Source organism: Camelus ferus, chromosome 11, assembly GCF_009834535.1.
Source record: "Camelus ferus isolate YT-003-E chromosome 11, BCGSAC_Cfer_1.0, whole genome shotgun sequence".
In the NCBI taxonomy this organism is placed as follows: Eukaryota; Metazoa; Chordata; class Mammalia; order Artiodactyla; family Camelidae; genus Camelus; species Camelus ferus.
This window is the reverse complement of record NC_045706.1, coordinates 26,072,422-26,091,580: the sequence shown is the minus strand read 5'-3', so window position 1 is coordinate 26,091,580 and position 19,159 is coordinate 26,072,422. Positions and strand designations below refer to the sequence as shown.

At 44.4% G+C, this 19,159-nt stretch overlaps 1 protein-coding gene across 6 annotated transcripts in view; it reads right to left on the bottom strand.

The window, feature by feature from the left end:
* Window positions 1-353: 353 nt before the first annotated feature.
* DNMBP (dynamin binding protein) overlaps window positions 354-19,159 on the bottom strand; it is a 92,691-nt gene continuing 73,885 nt past the window's right edge. For 5 of the 6 annotated variants that reach the window (XM_032491112.1, XM_032491113.1, XM_032491111.1 and 2 more), the window contains 11 exons: window positions 14,650-14,797; window positions 14,018-14,035; window positions 13,438-13,637; window positions 11,960-12,090; window positions 10,920-11,024; window positions 9,363-9,491; window positions 7,879-8,211; window positions 7,327-7,506; window positions 5,941-6,139; window positions 3,405-3,943; window positions 1,793-1,978 (listed from right to left, as the gene is read on the bottom strand). In XM_032491112.1, coding sequence (XP_032347003.1) covers window positions 1,793-1,978; window positions 3,405-3,943; window positions 5,941-6,139; window positions 7,327-7,506; window positions 7,879-8,211; window positions 9,363-9,491; window positions 10,920-11,024; window positions 11,960-12,090; window positions 13,438-13,637; window positions 14,018-14,035; window positions 14,650-14,797 — 2,168 coding nt within the window. Of the gene's footprint in view, window positions 1,979-3,404; window positions 3,944-5,940; window positions 6,140-7,326; window positions 7,507-7,878; window positions 8,212-9,362; window positions 9,492-10,919; window positions 11,025-11,959; window positions 12,091-13,437; window positions 13,638-14,017; window positions 14,036-14,649; window positions 14,798-19,159 lie in introns of all 6 variants that reach the window. The other variant, XM_006182914.3, reaches the window with a different exon arrangement.

Here is a 19,159-nt window from a genome sequence, read left to right as displayed (position 1 = left end):
CTGGGTGAGCTGCTGTGTGGCCTTGCTACTTCATCACTAGTGCATCAGTTTCCACATCTGTACTGGAAAGAAAATACTTACCTCTTAGAGTTTCCAGCTCTTCTGTTCTGCTAGGATTTTATCGTAGGAAATGGCTTAAAATGAAGAGGTCTGCAGCACGGGCATATTTTGAGTACGCAGTGATTCTGCTGAAATCGTATTTGACAAAGTGAATTCTGAAACTGAATTTTTTCAGTTAACCACTCTGATCTCCTGGAATCTGAGCATCCCTGAATTGTCAAGAAGGTACCTCCAGAAACCAGAGAAGGGGGTTCAGGCTAAACATGGAGGGAAATCAAGAAAACATACTCAGGGCCCTTAGAAATGCTTTTATTTATAAAATAACTACTTAAATATAAACATCTCTAGATATAAACACTATTCACAAGAGACTTGCATTGCTGCCTTCTGACCGACCATCAGACTAAGGGGGCCAAGGAGTCCACAGCTGTCTCCAATTTCATCAGGACTTTAAGGCAAAGGTGCATTTGGAGGAGCAAGGGCTGTAAGGCTGTTCTTAATTCCCGTTATTAAAAAACAAAATTCGTGGCTTTCTGCTCCAAAGTAGGCTTCCCATCCAGGGAAAACCTTAAGAATAAGAGCTCTGCTCAAATAGCAACTTTAGGCGGAGAGTCTGAGCGTGAGGATTAGCAAACATCTTCTTGAGGTGGAGGGAGGTTCAATCAGGCACTTTAGAATCTGTCTGGCGTAGACCAGGGTCTCGGAAGCATGGGGGCTGGTGAAAAAGAAAATGCATATTTCCAAGCCTAGGACAAGCTACTTCTGGGACTGCTTATCCTAGTCAAATAAGACACACGTGTTTTGTTTTCTGCATCTGCGGACAGTAGTGTGCTTGGATGAAGGAGAGGCACCCAGTCTCCCACCAGGCTGGACTGGCTTCAGTCCACTGCAGGAGGAATCCTTTTAATGGAATGGCAGGAGCTCTGATCCTGTTCTAGGAAAATCTATCAGTTACTGGGCTGCAGGAGAAGCAGCGGAGGGCAGGAGACATTGTCACGCACGGACTGTATAAAGTGGAGATGTCTGCCATGACAGCACCTAATGGGAAGACAACCTTTCAGATGAAGGTTCAAGGTTCTATTTTCAGAGAAAGAAAGCAGCTGAATTTTGCATAAACAATCTGGAAATTCAGTGAAATAAACAAGAAAAAGATTACAGATGGTAGTTTTTTAGAGACTTTCAGAAAGTCTCTAGTGTGTGTGAATGTGTCCCAGACACTGGGATTTTTGAAACACCAGATGTGGTACAATCTCAACTAACTCCTTGCCACATGTGGAGGCACAGCCTAAAAGGGCTCTCAGAGAATTCTCTTCATCTGAGTTGGTTTCTGGATAGTTGGTCATGGAGTATGGAGCCACCCCAACTCAGTGTGGTACAACCGACGCCAGCATCTCCTAATGCTAGAGCGCAGCCTCGGGCAAACACGGGACGCTGGTCTTCCGACTGGAAACATCTCATTTCCAAAGGCTGACCCCAGGACTTGCCTCTTCTTTCACAGTCACTGAATCACTCGCAAGCCCCAGGGTCCATTTCAAATTCTAGAAATTCTAGCGAGCATCAAGGTTGACAACCCAATCAAGGAGAACAAGACTCATCTTGTGTCCAACAGTGCCGTGGCTAAGCAATGCAGGCAGGGCCTGTGTCTCCGGAGCAGGTGCCCTCTTGGTGGACACCAGAACCCTTCTGCAGATGCAAGCGAAGGCAGCAAGGTTGAGTGGGAGGCAGAACAAGTTCAGGTGTACTCAGTCTTGCGAATATAATTGGATGGGACATAGCCCTTCTTCCCATTAACTTCGGCTAACCACCATTCTGTATTTCCTGTGACATCTTTAAACTCCAGAATCTTGAGTCTCTGATTGGCTGACACACTCAGCTCATTTGGGTTCCTTGCCTTGAAGGTATAGACAGCAAAATAGACCTGTGTGAGGGAGAGAAAGTTAGGAAATAGAAAACTGCTTAGAGCAGGGCTGTTTGACAGAACCTCCTACAGTGATGGGGATGGTCTGTATCTGCACCATCCAACGAGGCAACCCCTAGCCACACGTGGCCACTGAGCACTTGAAATATGGCTAGTGTAATGAAAAACTTAATTTCTAATTTTGTCTAATTAACTAAATGTAAATAGCTACATATGGTTGCTGGCAACCATAATAGGGCAGATTCAAAGAAAACCAAAATTCATTTTTACTCTTTCAGAGTTGCCTTAAAGAGTAGAAGGAGAAATCTTCAGTCAGTATGGAAGATGGATGAGACATGAGGATGCCCTTCCATACCCCAAACATAGAAACTCTGAATTTACAAAGCTTACAAACAAAATCAAAAAAACAACTAACCTCAAAGCAAGAAAGGATGATCTCTAGGTGCCCACAGCAAAGCTGTCATGCAAAGTGAAGGTGGTATTCAGTGATCAGAAGCAGCCATGAGGCCCAGAGAGGCATGGGGATGAATACACAGCCGAGGGCTGGGGGTTTAAAACCTGCTCAGGGACTGGAGCTGATGAGGCTAGACCTGGGCTCCTTGCCCCTTAAAGGTGTCTGGAAAAACTGCCCGCTGGAGGGTCCAGAGCTGGGACGTGCGTCCTGGGATGTGGGTAGTAAGAGTTACCTGAGAGAACCAGGCATGCACTATGCTCGCCTGCAGGACTGAGGGGAGTCTGAGCTGAGAAACTACCATGAAAACCGGTCTCTGGGAACCCAAAGCTTGGCAGAGGGAAATGCCTCCATGGCCCAGGACACAATCAAGTCTCTCAATAAAGGCAACCCCACACAGGAGGTGAGCTCACAGTCACACCTGGAGACTCACTGCCGTAAGTGAGCAAAGACAACGGGAGTGGGCCCAGGGATTCCGCAGCTGTGGATGTGAAAGTGGCCTTAAAATATGTAGGTTTAAAATGTTTAAGATAGAAAGACACAAACAGGCCATTATAAAAAGAATAGGAAAAGCTGAAAACAGCTAGAATTTTATTTCTGAATTTTAGAAATAAACATATAGTGACCTGAATAAAATAATAAGTAGAAGGTTAAACAGCAGACTTTATGCAACAGAAGAATCGGTGCAGTGCAAGAGCGGAAAGAGCTTCACAGTTAAGGCCTTGAAAATGCCCCTGCGCCACAGCCGACGGGCCGGGCACCGGCTGTGAGGTCAACAGTGGAAGGTGCCCAGAAGGGGTGCTCACTCGTACAGCAGTGAGATTCTGCGTGTGCCTCCCAGGACTGTCTGGAAGCCCAGCTCCAGGTTCCCCCCAGGCCCGGGCAAGCCTCTGACCGCCTGCTCCTGGGCGGCACGACCTGCACCCACAGAGTGCCTTCTGCCACCTGCTCGGCACCCTAACCGGCAGCACTCACCTGGTTGCCTTCTGCCTCGCTGCTTTCTGGCTCTCCGTTACTGTCCTCCAGAGGCGGGGCCTTTCTTGCACATCCTTTTACGAGGTCTCTACCCTGACCATTTCGCCCTGGCACGGAGTGACCAGCCATTTCTGGATGTCTGTAGTTTCGGGAGCTCCTCAGGGTGGGAGCGGGCTGGTGACAGTCCGCTGAGTCCCAGGGCCGGGGCTGGGAGGGGGAGTCTGGGTCGGAGGGGCACATGGAAGGACTGCTCTCTGAGTTACACATGTTTAAGGATGCGCTCAGAGTTCCTGGGTCAAATTCCTTCAGTGAAGATGCATCTTGAGGCTGTTTCTGGCAAGACCCTGAGCTAAAGGACACGGCCATGCTGCCGGGGTTGAAGGTCAAGGTACCGCCGCTGTTCTGCCGCCGCGGGAATCTGGGGGAGCAGCCGCTGAGCTCCGACTCGGTGGAGGAGTGGCTGCCGACAGAGACGTCGGAGTGGCTGCGGCGAGCATTGTAGGGCCTCAGGAAGGAGCTGTACACGAAGCCCTTGGTGACTGCAGGGAGGAAAACACACATGAAGAGCTTTCTGGGAGAGGGGGACGGCGCGGGGCGGCGTTGCAGGGAGAATCAACAGTGAAGAAACTACCGAGACACAAAATAAGATGTGGAGAGACCAACAGGACAGACACTCCATCCCAGGACACCACGTGGTGCAAGGGAACTGCTGGGGCCACCTGCCAGTCCACGCTGGTTACGACCACACAACAGATGAGTGACGAGGGGCCTTGCGGAGAAAAATGACCATATGTCTGAGCACAAGCAGATGAAGAAAACCTAACAAGAGAGCCAGACCTTGGAAACAAAGGCTTAGGGAAGACTTAACTAAGGAGTGTACATGGAGTACGGGAAAAGGGATCTTAAAAACCATCCTCAGTGTGCAGAGCCCCTCAGATAGGCCCCCCTGCCCTCTCTGCACTGCTTACCCAAATCTCCCCCTCTGGTTTAGGACTGCAATGGGAATACTGTGAGAACTGAAGTAGGAGCTGCTTGCGTTAGAATACGCATGGAACACATGTACAACACATGTTCACATCCATAAACTGCCTAAGCTGGAGACAGATGGCCCTCCGCTAAAACTTTCAAGCACAGATTAGAGATTGAGATCCCTAATCCACAGGAAAAAATCTTATATTAAGAAAGAATTATCTATCAAGGCAGGGTCTTGAGCACATGACCTCCATGAGAGAAGAGCCAAGATCTTCAATGTGCTTCCAGGACCTAAAAAAGGCCAGCCTGCTTTTGTTCCATCCGCTGGGTGATGGGGAGGAGTCTCCTGGGCAGAAGGCGAGAGCTGGAGGGTCCGAGAGCTGATCCTGATGCTGTGGGCTTCCTGCTACCACTTTACTCACCAGGACTGAGGAGACGGAACCCCGAGATAGGGCGCTCCGCCAGCCTGGATCTCCACTACGTGCTCACTGTCTGGGCCCCACCAGTGCTCTCACCTGCCGTCACCCTGGGGACCCCATCCTTCATCCTTCCTTTCCCACTTCTACTATTTTGGGGTAGGCAGAATGGGGGTTTGGGGAAGGAGAAAGAAAATCCACAAAATGTTTTTAGAGAAATTGAGAAATGTTAAAATTTTAAGTTCTGGTGGTATGAACACAGACGTTCATTACAAAGGCATGATCCTTATCTAAAACACTTGGGGCCAGATGTGTTTGGAACGTGTTTTTGGATTTGGAAAGGAAATCAAATATATTACGTATTTCATGATATCCCCAGAGGGTCTGGGTCAATACCTTGCAGTCAAACCATTAATGTTTCTGTAGCAAAACATGACTATTCACACCAAAGGGGATAAGCAATAATCATAAACAGCCTCACGTCACTTTGTTCAGGTTTTGTCGCCAAATGAATTCAGATCTGGGCAGGTTTTGAGTTCTGAAAAAAAGACTTTTCAGTTCTCAGAGTATTTTGGACTCTGGAATTGTGGAAAAACGATTATGGATCAGTATTATTCTTTGTACTTTTCTTTAAATTCTGTACCACTTCCCCACCCCAACTCCCACCAAAAAAAAAATCTGTGAGTTGTTAAAGTCATTCCCTAAATAGTCATGAGGCAAAACTGTTTGTTAGGGGGGAAAACTCAACAAGCAAGCAATGCTTTCTTACAGGTTTTAAATTCACACACTCACAAAACACATCTACAGAACTTAGAAGAGGGCGGCTTATTCTGTGGTTCACTCAGATTTGGATCAAGACAGGACCCATCAGGCAGGATTCACTGCCTGTAATGCTGTAAAACAAGGCAAGATCTTTCAAGGTAAGTAAGGGAGTCTCCTCTGGAATTTCTAAAAAACGAAAACAAAATCAAAGACTGATTTTATCTCAGCAATGACTGGGCAGTGCACTCTCTAGAGATGGAGAGAATTGTTAAGGTTACTTTCTCTTTTAATCGAAGATGCTCACATTTTTTTCTGGCCCAGACAGGATTCAGGACAGCCCAAGTCCCTCTCTCCTCATTTACAGATCTGTCATCCACTGTGCTTACCTCCGTTGTCAATCAGCCAGCGGTTCTGACTGCCCATGGGGTCCTTTTTCTTGATCACGCCCACCAAGTCGCCTTCCAGAAGGGAGACATCCAGGTCCTGAGCAGCGTTGAAGTTCCGCTCTGCTTGAAAGAGTTTTTCAGGGGGATACTTTGCCAGGAGGGACGCCCGGAGTTCCTCTGTCTGGAGCATATAACTTGGCTAAAAGGCAATACAAGAAATACCATCAACAAAACCCCTTCCCAGCCGTTATTCCAACAACCATATACAATCCCACACACCGCCAGGCTCTCAGAAGTGGAGGCAGTGATGGCCAGCCACTTCCTACCCTCATCAGATGTTTTTGTGCCTGAATTAGACCTCGGTAAGAGTCATCTCTTAGGTTTTGGTGCCTTTGTAGCTAGTAAGAAGATTTAACACACCCTTAGTTTTACACCTGTTATTCTGTGAGTGAAAAACATGATTAAAGTACCACCTAAAAAATTAAAATAACCAAGACTTTCCCTATCTTGACTTCCCATCTATAAAAAAGAAATAATATTTATAAGAAAAAGCAAAAGTAATAAAAAATTGGATCCCCCTTTAAGATAATGTAAATTAATGTCTATGAGATTGTATGAGGCACAAATGTTGCAAGCAAAGACAAAACAGCAGTCTTTCAGATTATGACCCCATATAATCTGGTGTTTCTTATCCTATTTTTCTGAATATGGAAGAATTGAGTTAAAAAAGAGAATAACTCCAGGTAAAAAGGCAGTTGGCCATTAACTGTCTGGCAGTGTATCAGGTAATCACCTCTTCTAAAACACGATCAAAACTAGGGAGCCTGGCAGAACTAACATCCCCTTAAACCAGTTCCCTTACTTAACTGGTCAAAGTATTAATATCAATGCTTTCTTACTCCTTTTACTGTGTAGCTGAAGATCCAAGAAGGCTTTTCAGAGGGCATTTTGAAGTCAAATCAGTGGGCACACTGGTGATGCCCAGTAACAGTGAGTGAAGGAATGAATGACTGAGCCTATGGTAAACAAGAACTCAATAACCTTTATTCTTTGTTTATTATAAAATATTTAAACTTCTATTAAATTGCTAATCTGTAGAGACAGAGCTGAGTCCATCAATATGAATAACAACAATGACAACAGCTTACTTGAATAGTGGCTGCCATGTGCCAGGTAACATCTAAGTGCTTTACATATTTTAGCTCATTTAAATCTTGTAGCAACTCTGTGATGTAGGTATGACTATTATCTGTGTCTTAGAGACGAGGACACCAAGGCACTGGCTCAAGGACACAGAGTGTCAGCAGTGGGCTCTGAGCCCAGCCGGTCTAAAGCAGAAGCTCACATTAACCACCAGGCCGGCCGGGCGTCTCCAATTCCACTCACCAGGCCCAGGAACGGCTTTCGGGCAGACTGGCGGTCCACAGTTTTCCTCTCGAACGGCCTCCTGGTCGAGGGAAGAGACTCTGGGAAGAAGGTGAAAACCTGGAGCTGCTGCAGGACCCTGCTGTGCTCCTCATGGAAGATGGCGATCAGGTTCCCCTCCCTGCCGGCCACTTTGAGTAACTGGAGTCCACGTACCGGGAGAGCAGAGAGGAAAGAAGGGAACACGCATGAAAGATCCCAGGAATGACAGTCTCCTTAGAGCCAACCAGAAGCTCGCGACCAGCTGCGGATTGCTCAGTGTGAGCTGCCAACTCTGTGGCCTAGGGCCCGCAGGCCAAGCTGCCGGCAACGTCGGGGTAGAGAGAGCCATTTAAGGCCACAGGTTACGGGCACCACTGAGGGATCAGGAATTTCGATTCCTGATGGCCTGGACCTGATGACACAGTTAATCTACCTAGTTTGAAGCTGTCTCCGACAACCTTGCTATGCACTCCCAGGAAAACTCTGGGAGAACTTCAGAGACGACTTCTCCACAGGGAGGGAGGGCCTCACCGAAAGCAGCGGCTTCAGCTGCTCCAGAGCCTGGCGCACGAAGTCGCTGTGGGCCTGGGCGTAGCCGTGGACGCAGTTGCTGAACAGGCCCTGCGCGTACTGCTGGAACTTGGGCAGCTCGTCCAGCAGCTGGGCGTTCAGGGCCTCGTAGTTGTTCCGGGCCGACTGCAGCTCCTCCAGCGTCTTCTTGTCCTTCAACTTTTCTGCCCGTTCCGTGCAGTTGTAGAAATCCAGCAGCTTGTCAAAGCGTTTCTGCACCAGCTTGTGGGGCCCTGTGAACATGCTCAGTAGCTGATTCAGGGGAGAGATGACCAGCCGCTCCGTCCTCTCCTTCTGCAGGGACAAGAGAGGCCCAGTACTCAGTGGCCCTATTTGTTATTCCCAAAATACTCTTCAGGCGTATTTTATGTCCTGTACCACCTGCCTGCTTCTACCGCACAAGCTAAACCCATGCAGATCCGACAGAGTTCTGCTTATCGGACAGCACATGTACCTACATATTCCACAACACTTCTCCGTTCATAACTCTTCACCAACTGCTTGCACACACCAAAGAGGGTGCAAAATACGCTAGTCCCAGCCTAGTTCCACAGTTGCTAACAAATGCTGAACTATATACATTAACATGATGTTCGCACTACAACCCAGACGCAATGGTCTGTCTGGTATCACTTCTTATGTGTACATGTCTATATGTACCTTGAATTTAACTTAAGATTTGTCACATAAATCTGGGGCACAGAAACTTTCACATACCCATCATACCTCTTCTAATCATAACTACTTTATAATAATCTGTTTTCACTTTTCAAAGGACTTTTCTCTAATTCTTTCTAGAGGGATAGACAGTGGGGGCACGGTACTGACACATAAAGAACATAAATGGGTACTTAGTGGATTACTTTAATAACATGCTACTGTGAGAACACCTGGAAGGTCCCCAAGTGAGCATGTTTTCTTCCACCTCAAGTCATCCAGAGATCTCCAAAAGACTACCCAACCCCACACATTTCATTTGGGATCCAACAATCCCATATACACCCACTTAGAATTCCCTAAGCAATCTGGCCTCTGGTACTTTCTTTATAAAGTAGCGTGTGCCATCTCAAAGATCTACTTGTTAACCTCATAACTATCCCTAAATATTCCTTTTTAAGTTATTACTCCTTTAGTTGTTTTCTCTTGATCAGCTATCAATAGTGATGCCAGATTAAATTTCCTACTTTTCCTTTGTCCACTGAAACTAGGCTGATCACAAGTTATAAAAAATCCATTTGCATATATACAGGTCCTACCCATCCTTTCAGCTGACTGAAGATCATGTTCTGAATATAAAATCTGGATACAAACACAGCTAGAGGGTACTGGGACTCCTGGTCCATGGAAACTCATCCCCATGGAATTAACTTTTCCACAGGCTGAATGCTGGAACCCCAGGAAGAGGACCAACCCATGAAAATTGGGTTGAAGAAAGAGTCACTTACAAAATTTGTGAAGAGCTGGTCACTGATGTAGCGATGCACCCTCTCGAATTGCTCCAAGTCTCTGTGACCCCTCTCCATGCATACGTCCCACATGCTCACAGCAGCCACCACCTTCACACATGCTGATTCCTGCAGCCATTACAAACAAACACAAGATGAGATGGAACTTTCTAGCCTTCATCATTCATCCTAGATAGCAGTTAACAGTCAGAACAAACTGACCTGTCCAAGAACTGTCACCCATCGCTATGGAGAAAAACCTTTCAAGAGTTGAGTGCTCAAGTGTATACTTGCTACACATTTAGAAAACACAGGGGGAAAATAGCCAGGGGGAAATATCAAAATTAGAGCAATTGTCCTAAGGCAAGGGAACCATATTTGGTAGTTGTCAAATCTCTCACTTTAAGCCAACATACTCCTGAAAAACCTTGTAAGCCCTAATTGTTACCTAATCACATATTTAAAACATGAAGGGAGAGAGTCTGCTACTTAAAAGAAATGCAGGAAGCACTTCAAATCAGTGGGGATTACTCAATAAACGATAAGAATTGGATAAATGGATGAAAAACAGAAAGCTGGATCCCTACTTCAAACGTTATATACTAATGCACATTCCCAGCTAGACTGATGACGTCAATTCAAAAAAATTAAATGATAAAAGTCCTGAAACACGGAGATTTTTAAAATTATCTTGGAATGAGAAAGACCTTTTAAAGTATGACACAGAACTAAGAAGTCATAAAAGAAAAGTTTAATTAGACTACACAAAAATAAAACTTCTCTACACAGAGAAAACATTTTAACCAAATTCAAAAGTCAACAAACTGGAGGGATATATGTAATAAGAACATGTAAAAAAAAAAAAAAAAAAAGAGTGTAAAAATAAGAAGAAATGGTTTTTTTTAAAAAAGCAAAGTATCTTTTTTAAAAAATTACTTGTTTCGTAGGATGAGAGTTTAATGTGGGAGGGACAGGTTTAGTATATAATTATATAAACACTATCCTAGTAAATCAGCAGAGAAATTACAGATATGAAGAGGAAGGATTCTAGTCCTGGTTTTGACTTCATGAAGGAAACACTGCCCGAGGCATTAAAACCTGGGCCCGGCTGATCTCCTCAGTTCTTCTGGCTCTCCAGACCTATTTGTGGTTCTCACAGCTTTAGGTAGGCCTTACGTACAGCAACTAAGTAAGCTGAAAATGAATATTATTATTAGGAAGCACACTGCCCTAGGAACCATTCTCTTATTATTTGATCTTCAAAATGACTGTGACAAAATGAACTGTGACAAGTGCTTAATTCCACATTCTTTGTTGTTGTTGTTTTTGGGGGGGAGGTAATTAGGCTTATTAATTAATTATTATTATTTTTATTTTTTAATTTAATGGAGGTACTGGGGATTGAACCCATGACCTTGTGCATGCTAAGCATGTGTTATCCACTGAGCTATACCCTCCCCTTTAATTCCACATTCTTTAATCAATATGCTGAATGAACAGGAGAACAGACAGAATTATATCAAATACGATTCTAACAAGAGTGATGTCTTCACTCACCCGGATATGCTGGAGGTAGAGAGATAGGTCTCGGATAAAGGATTTGATCAGTCTTTCTTGCATTCGAAAGTTCTTCTCTGTTTCTTCAAATACTTCATCTTTTATCTGTTCAAAATAATCAAGTGCTGTTAGCAAATCTGGACTCTCCCTCAATCTACTGGCAAAAGCATCTTTCTTAAAAAAAAAAATCTTTTGTTTAAATGTTAAGCCGTTGCTGTTTCCCTGAACCATACCGAATTGGGTTTAAACACCTCCAGCGGCTTTGACAGATCTCCAAAATGCACACACAGGCCCTCCGGGCTCCACCTGGGCTCCCCTGCTCCTCACAGAAACCCTCTGCTCAGGGCAGGCTGCTCTCTAGCCGTTCACGGCGCCCTCGCTGGTGCTGCCGCCTTGCCGGCCCTCCCTGCTCCCTATGCCAAACCTGCCCCCTCCTTTAAGGCTCGGATTAAATCTCCCACAGGGCTCCTGCTTTCTGAAGTACTACTGCTGTAGAGAACAACCTGCAAAGCTGAGCCACTGATTCCTTTCTAGCTGGTATTTCGCACTGATTGTATTACATACACGTGGTTTAGTGAACGAAGTCTGGAGACTTTGCATCTACTCCTAGCCCTGTCAATGAACTGTTCAAATCACTCAAACCTTAGACTACATTTCCTCATGTGTAACATATGGTGTTGAGCTAGGTGATCGCTTAAATCCCTCCTTGCTTAACGTGTCTACGGTTTTAAGTCTGTCTCCTCAAACTGACGATAAGCTCCTTATGAGTGTCTAAAGCCACAATGACTATTATACAGGGTCTGATTTGGCCTCTTGACTTGCCTTTGTACACACTGGAAGCAGGTCACCGAGGCACAGATGGAGGGTTGGGGGGGGATTTAAACAAACAGTAGCTTCAGGGCCACTGTGCATCCACCAGCTAGCCAGCCCCAGAGGAGGTACTAAGAGGGAATCTCGCCGATTCGCACCACGCAGGCCGAGCCATGGATCCCTGAAAAGCAGCCAAAGACGTGCTGAGCCTTTTAGCCCAGGAACCTCACCTGTGGGGCAAAGCCAGTGAGGTGCTTCAGGTGACTGCTAACCCGGTTGGATTTCTTGATGATGGAGTGGATGTTCAGTTTGGAAATTTTCTCCATGAGGCTATCTTCATCACCCTTTCGGTACTTGAGGACTGGGGAATGAGTCAGATTGATGAGTCAGGAAAGCCCTCTTCAGAGCATGGTCAGACTACAAATGAGACTAACAGTCCAACTAGACCTACTGCTTATTTTTAATGAGCTTGTAACTGGTAGACAAAGTATTAATCCAAATCATCATTTATAGACAAACTGGATACCCAAAGAACAGCAGAGACTGTGCAGACTGGAGGAGGTTAGAGACAAGGAAGGAAGGAATATTGCAGAGCTGTAAGGAAAAGAGCCTAAGACTTTGAGTCAAGGAAACCTGAGTTCAATGCATAAGCCTACCATTTCATCAAGGTGTGGCCTTAGGTCACTTAACTTCTCGGAGCCTCATTTTCCTCTCCAAAAAAACGTAGAAATTAACAGTACATGCCTTATAAGATCATCTTAAATTGTCTCATATACAATGAGATATTTATATCCAATCACCTCACACAGTGAAATGATAACAGGAGTTATCTGATTAATTTCTGTGTCATATATTAGGCACAGTCTGCAGAAAAGCCTGGAGAAAACAGTAGAAGGGTAGCAAGGGAAGGCTGGGTGGCAGCAAAAAGGCACACTTTACTGTTGTGGAAGATGAAGACAGCATTACAAGAGGAAACATGAACCAAGGCAGAGGGCTAGATGGCTAGATGGCCGGACAGCTTTAATAGCCACAGTCAACAGTACATATAAACATGCGCGACACGCTGAAGTAGGAGGCAGAGAAAACAATTTTAGGTGAAGTGCGAAGAAAAGTGGAGAGACAGGTTTATGTAGTTTACACTTATTATATGTTCTTTGAGGATATGAATAAGTCAATGTAGCATGGTCATTATGCTATATCCCTGAGAGTTCCAAATCAAAACCTCAACAAGAGGTTTGATGAAAAAAATGAAATGGTTCAGTTCGTTCTACATTGTAAAGGAGTGGGTAGTGTGGCCACTGACTGTGTTGGAGAGTTGAGGAGAGGCTCAGACCAGAGAGGCAGGACTGATGGGACCAGAGACGTGGGCAAATTGGGGTCTTCTTCCAGAAGACAATCACCCACACTTGAAGGAACTCTCCTGATGAGCAGTTCTCTAATCGGTCTCCGTATCTCTCAGGAAAGACTCTTATTGCTATAAGCTTTATCACAGATGCCTGATTTCCAATATTCATGGTGGTGCTTTTATTACTATCTCCTTTGTTTCTTTCATATCACATTTCCCCCAAGTTCTATTACCATTTCTTCATCACAGCCCTCTTACCCACCATCTGCCTTGTCCATCTCTGGTGAAGTAATTACTTTTTTTGGGCAGGAGAACATTCTCCAGGGCTTAACACCTCCTCCTCAGAAAGCATGCTTCTCTTACCCAGGTCCTTTCGACGCTTGTATTCATTGATGTTAACGTTGATTTCCTTGACTGCAAGCACTGCACTGGTGAGAGGCACTTTATCTGGGTGGGATTCAGGAGTGGAATTCAGCAGCTCCATCAGCAGCAGTGGGTAGCGCATCACTCTCTGCACTGGTTTGATGAGGAAGGAGCCCAGGTTAATGTAATTGGTGCATCCCCTGTAAGAGAAGCAAACACAGGGACCTTAGTCAACCATCAGTGATACAGGGCCTACAGGTAGTACTTGTTATTCCTAAATACAGCTCTATTCTTTCACCCTACTTGCCAACTTCATTCATTCATATTTACTGGGTATTCAATAAATACCAGGCAGTGTCTACCCACAGACCCCTGGCACTGCTGGGGACTTAGCAGTGACCCAAAAAAGGCCCTGCCCTGGTGGAAGGAGATAGGCAATAAGCAAATATTATATGAAATGTCATTTGGTGCTAAGTGCTAGGGAAGAAAATACAGCAAGGTAGGTCGACGTCTAGATTTCTGCCTGTAAAGGGAGAAAGTGAGGAGACCAGATTCTGCATGGAGTGGCAAGGGAACTCACCATTCGTTGTACAGGCTCCTACAGGCAGTGAGCGTGAAAGGAAGAGAGACAGCTGATTAGCGAGAATGCTGATGCTGATTTTCACATTCTTCTCAGAACATATTAGTCCAACTAATGCCTATTAGCTGGGCAGACAAAAGCCACACGGGATAAAAGGGGAATTATGAACATCTGTGGTGGCACATCTAGTTTATTTTTAAAAGTTAATAAGCCCCTAACTTCGCTTTGACTTACTTAGACATATATTATATCCTTATAACCTGCCTCCCTAAGACCAGGAGAATCTCACCTGATGATCGAGAATAACTGAATTTGGTCTTCTTACCTCTGCTCTTGTTATTTGGACCAAACTATCTTCCTGGAAGCTTCTTACCTGGAAATGCTAACTTAATACTTTATATGTATGGATACAAGTGTATGGATAAAACTACTAGCAGGACGCTACTTAAGATTTCCATGTTCTGTAATGGGGAAAAGGGCGAGTTACATAACAGGACCTATCATAACATATGACTTCTGTTTAAAGTAAGCCAGATCCACAGATGTCATATAAGAAGTCTACACATATACATGGGAATGACTTCCAAAAGGCAGAACTAAAGAGGTATGATGGAAGTGTTCAAAACTCCTACTTAAGATCTGCCAAGGAGTCTTGAAGATGCCTCTGGATCTTTTCATCCTTCTCATAGATTTCCAGCAGGGAGATGGCCTCATCATGATTCTGGCAGTAAACCCTGTATGTTCCTTCGAGCTCATCCCGGTGATCAAGAAACACAGGTCCTTTGAAACATACACAAACAGTGTTTTTAGTAACTTTCTTTTCAGTATCCTAAATGCGAGGTATATAGCCAAACTTTAATACCAGATAATAATCCTATCACAAGAAATGAGTAAGACTATCTATCAAATTAATAAGAAATTTCCATGTAATAGCTTAAAATTCTACTTAGAGCAAAATTTAAGAGAACTATGTCATCCACGTAGTTACTTTTCAGGATGCATACACGTGTGTGCTCACGTGCACACACACATACACAGCTGGTCCCTGAAACAGCCTCCAGCCCCTTTTCAGTCAGGCAGAGTAAGGCGTTCACAAGTAGTCTCCGTACAGGTATGGGATCAGAACCTGTAAGGACCCCTCAACTCCCTAAGCCCTGGGAAAGTCTCCACAGGGATGATGAGATCCTTCTACAGCAGCGGCCTCCAACCTTTCCTTTGTGCATAAGGGAAATACATGACTATAAATGAAGTTTATTATATTAAAATATCTATAATATAAAATCCCCCAAATCTGTGATGTAACAACTCACGTTCTTCTTTATAAAGCACTGAACAACAAAATGTAGCAATAAATCTAATGACCACAATAATTTCCAAGTATAATGAGTGACATAAGAAACTGGTAACAGGTTGTTTCTGGTTGCTACCGAAATTTTGAGATAACCTGTAAGAACCTAATGTGATATGAGCATGTGACTTCAGCTGATGGCAGTCACAGGTTCTGCTAATACTGTGTGGTTCGTTTCCTATATTCATACCTTAATCCAATGCTAAACTTCAGTTAGAAATAAATTGTGGTCTCCTCGAAATCTACCCACAGACCCCTGGTCTATGGCCAGTTGGGCACAGGAAGGGTTCCTAAACAAACTTCCCCAGGAGAATTTCACTTAGAGGAGCTGCTTGAATATGTGATTCTCCGACTTGCTAAAACCCCCTTCCTCTTGCCCGTCTTCCCTCTCTCAGTGCACCTGGGCCTTTCTTCATCAGCTTGTACTACTCCCTCCAAAATACTGTCCTCTCATCCTTGGGCTCCTTCCTCAGAATGGGATCCTATTTACTGCTTCCCCTGTTACTCTCTCCCAGCTGCTCTGGGCATAACCTCTCCCTACTTGAACCCTATCCCTTTCTCTACAAGGTCAGCTCTGTTCCCTGTGTTGTGCCCTATGGAATTACCTATTCTCCTGCAGAGCACTTTCTACTTAAATTAAATGTACTTTCTGTGAGAGACCTGTCTGTGGCCCTACACACCACACTCGTGCTGCAGTCTCCCTGGCAGCCAGCACTCCCAGGCCTTCACTCTCACGCCGGCGATGCTGCACGGTCCTCCGCTCACGGGTTGTCAGCTTCCCTGATCATCACTCTTCTACATCAGCTACAAACTAGCAAAGCTACACCTTAATTACTAGGGTCTTTCAAACTTGGGCCACAACCCATGAATGGGTCGTGGAATCTACTTCATGGGTATGATCAGTACTTTTTTGAGGACATGAAATAGAAAAGAATATATTTTCTGTGTAATATATATTTGTCCTGTAATACATATTTAAATATATAAGATATATTTTCCTGTGGGACATGTTTAAAGTAATTTAAAAGCCAGTCCCTTATACATTACTACATACCCAGAGTCTCCTGATACTTCTCTCTCATCTCAACCTCCTGAACATGCCCTGAACACCCACCATTCCCTCCTTCCCCACCAGACCCTGTCCTGGCTGTACTGGAATCCTTCTCCAATCAGGACCATTAAACTAATTCAGTGATGCTTTCTCCAGCACCCTGGATTATCTTAAATTTTTGCCAAGTTATTCCCCTCACTGTACATTTTGTCCATTTCTATTCCTGGGTCATAAAGACTGCTCAAAAGGGACACTTTTGAGAAGGGGGGAAAGGCATGGTGCAGAACAGTGTGAAGAGTATGCTACCATTTACATAATTTTAAAACATGGGGATGGGGGACTGGGGTAGAGAAAATATATATGTAATTGCTGTTATATGATAAACTATCTCTGGAAGGAGCTACAGGAAAACTAGTATCATTAGTTGCTTCTGGTTGAGAATAGCTGGATGGTAGGGGACACACAGAAGAGTTCTCGTTAAATAGTTCTTTGTACCCTTCAGATTTGTGCCATGTGAATGTATTAAAAATAAGTTACATTTAAAATATATTAAAATAAACTTAACCAAAATTTAAAATTGCTTATGTAATTCATGTCAATCTGCCCTTTGCTAGTGGCTCAACAAAGCTTTCATCTGCCTTCCCCTGCCTTCTCAGAACCTTCTCTTATCAGATGTTCAAGCCTTGTCCTTTATTAATTTCCCACTGAATGCACAACCTGCCTTTCTGGTCAACTAAGACTGGAGTCCCCTGCCATGCTGCTCTCATACAATCTCAGGTCTACCTCACACACATCACAGCCACTGCGTGTCGTCCCTCCTAGTGAATCTAACCCTCCTCCTAGGCCCTGAGACCTTCAGCTCCCAGGCCCTCCCCTCCACCATCCCCCATGTGCCTTCAGCACATCTCAGGCGGCTACCTAAGTTCTCATTTGTCTTGGGACATGAAGGGGAAAGGGAGAAGAAAAAATAAAAAGTTGATCCATAATCTCCTACGAATATTTTGTTTTCATTTCCTCTTTTACTGTTGTCATAATATACAGGTAATAAAATACACTGGAAAAAATGATTAATTGTTTGATAAATAAATAATCTCTTTCAGGTATCAACCAATTTCTCTCTTTTCTTTCATAATTCAAATAAATGATCTACAGATACTTATTTCAAATGTCTTACGAAATCTTAAAAATTGGCTTTTATGCTTTATCATCCTATTAAAATGGGATCACCATGGCTTCCTCCAGTCAATGAGTGCTTCTCCTTCCTCAACCTCCCTGACTACTGACTTCTAACCTCTGACCTCTCCAGTTAGACTGAGAGCAGGATCCCAGGCTTCAGTTTCTCTTGCCATTCCATACAGTACTAGACATAAGGCTGTTCTGTACAGAAGTTAACAGCGTGAGCAGGGACGACAGAAGACCTGAGTTTGGATGTCAGTCCTGTCAAGCACCAGCCATGTGAGCCTGGGCAAACTACTTTCCCCTCTAAGTCTGTTTCCTCATCTGTAAAGTAAGATTAATTATATTAAGCCTCATAAAGTGGTTGTAGGGAACAAGTGCAATCAAGCTTGACATATCTTGAAAGGGCATGTGGTGTATAATAAACACTCAAGAAAGAAACATTAACAAAGTTGCACTATCACTTCACACCCCAGAGCCTGCTTCCTGCAGGAGGGCAGAGTCCTGACTTTTTATGTCCACTTCTCTCCTAGGTGAGCCAGGCAACACTGCCTAGTCTAAGTCAACAACATAAGCCCACTCCCCTTTCCAGTGATCTATGTAGGCATATGCATGTGATCCAGGTCTGGCCAATGAGAAAGAGAATTCTGGTGAGGGAGCTCTGGAAAAGGTCTGCTTATTCTTAAACAACATGGGGTCACTTTTTCCTTCTGCTGGATGTTGCCATGTGTGCAGTGGGATGGTTAGAACTGTGCAGCATCTTGTGGCTATTCTAGTACAATAGCAAAGGGACAGGATGTCCCCTCCCACAAGGTACCAGAGCTGTTCTGTATGACCATCAGAATATGGCAAAAGTGATGGTGGGTCATATCCAAGACCAGGTTATAGAAGATACTGGTTCCCTCTTATCTTGAGCTCTCGCTCCCTCTTGGATCATTCACTCTGGGGAAAGCCAGCTGCCACGTCACGAGGATGGTGGAGAGGCTCATATGACAAGGGACTGAGGGCTGATGAGCTGAGTGAGCTTTTGGAAGCAGATTCTTGAGCCTCAGAAAACAGCCTGACTCTTTAACTCCAACCTCATGAGAGACTGTGAGCCAGAATCACCCAGGTGAGGCTCAGCCACTCCCAGATTCCTGACCGGCAGAAACTGTGACATCATACATTTCTTGTTTTAAGGCATTAAATTTTAGTATAACTGGTTAAACATCAATAGATAACTAACACAATTCCATTGTTTATAAGAAAAAGATCGTTGTTTTTCAGACATTTTTGACAATGACCCATGTGAATAAGTACGTATACACAGAATTGAAAAAGTCTGGAAAAACTGTACTTATTATTTACAGTACATTCTGATACCTTCTATTTCATTTTATTGGAAAAATATACTGGGTGCTAAATTGATCTTGCAACCCACTAATGGGCTGCAACTGTCAGTCTGAAAAACATCATACCATGTGACATAAATATTTCTATTCCAAGCATTCTCTATCACCTCAAAGCAGGCTGCTGATAAAAAGAGAAGAAGGGGGCCAAATAACCTTTGAACTAAGTAACTAAAACT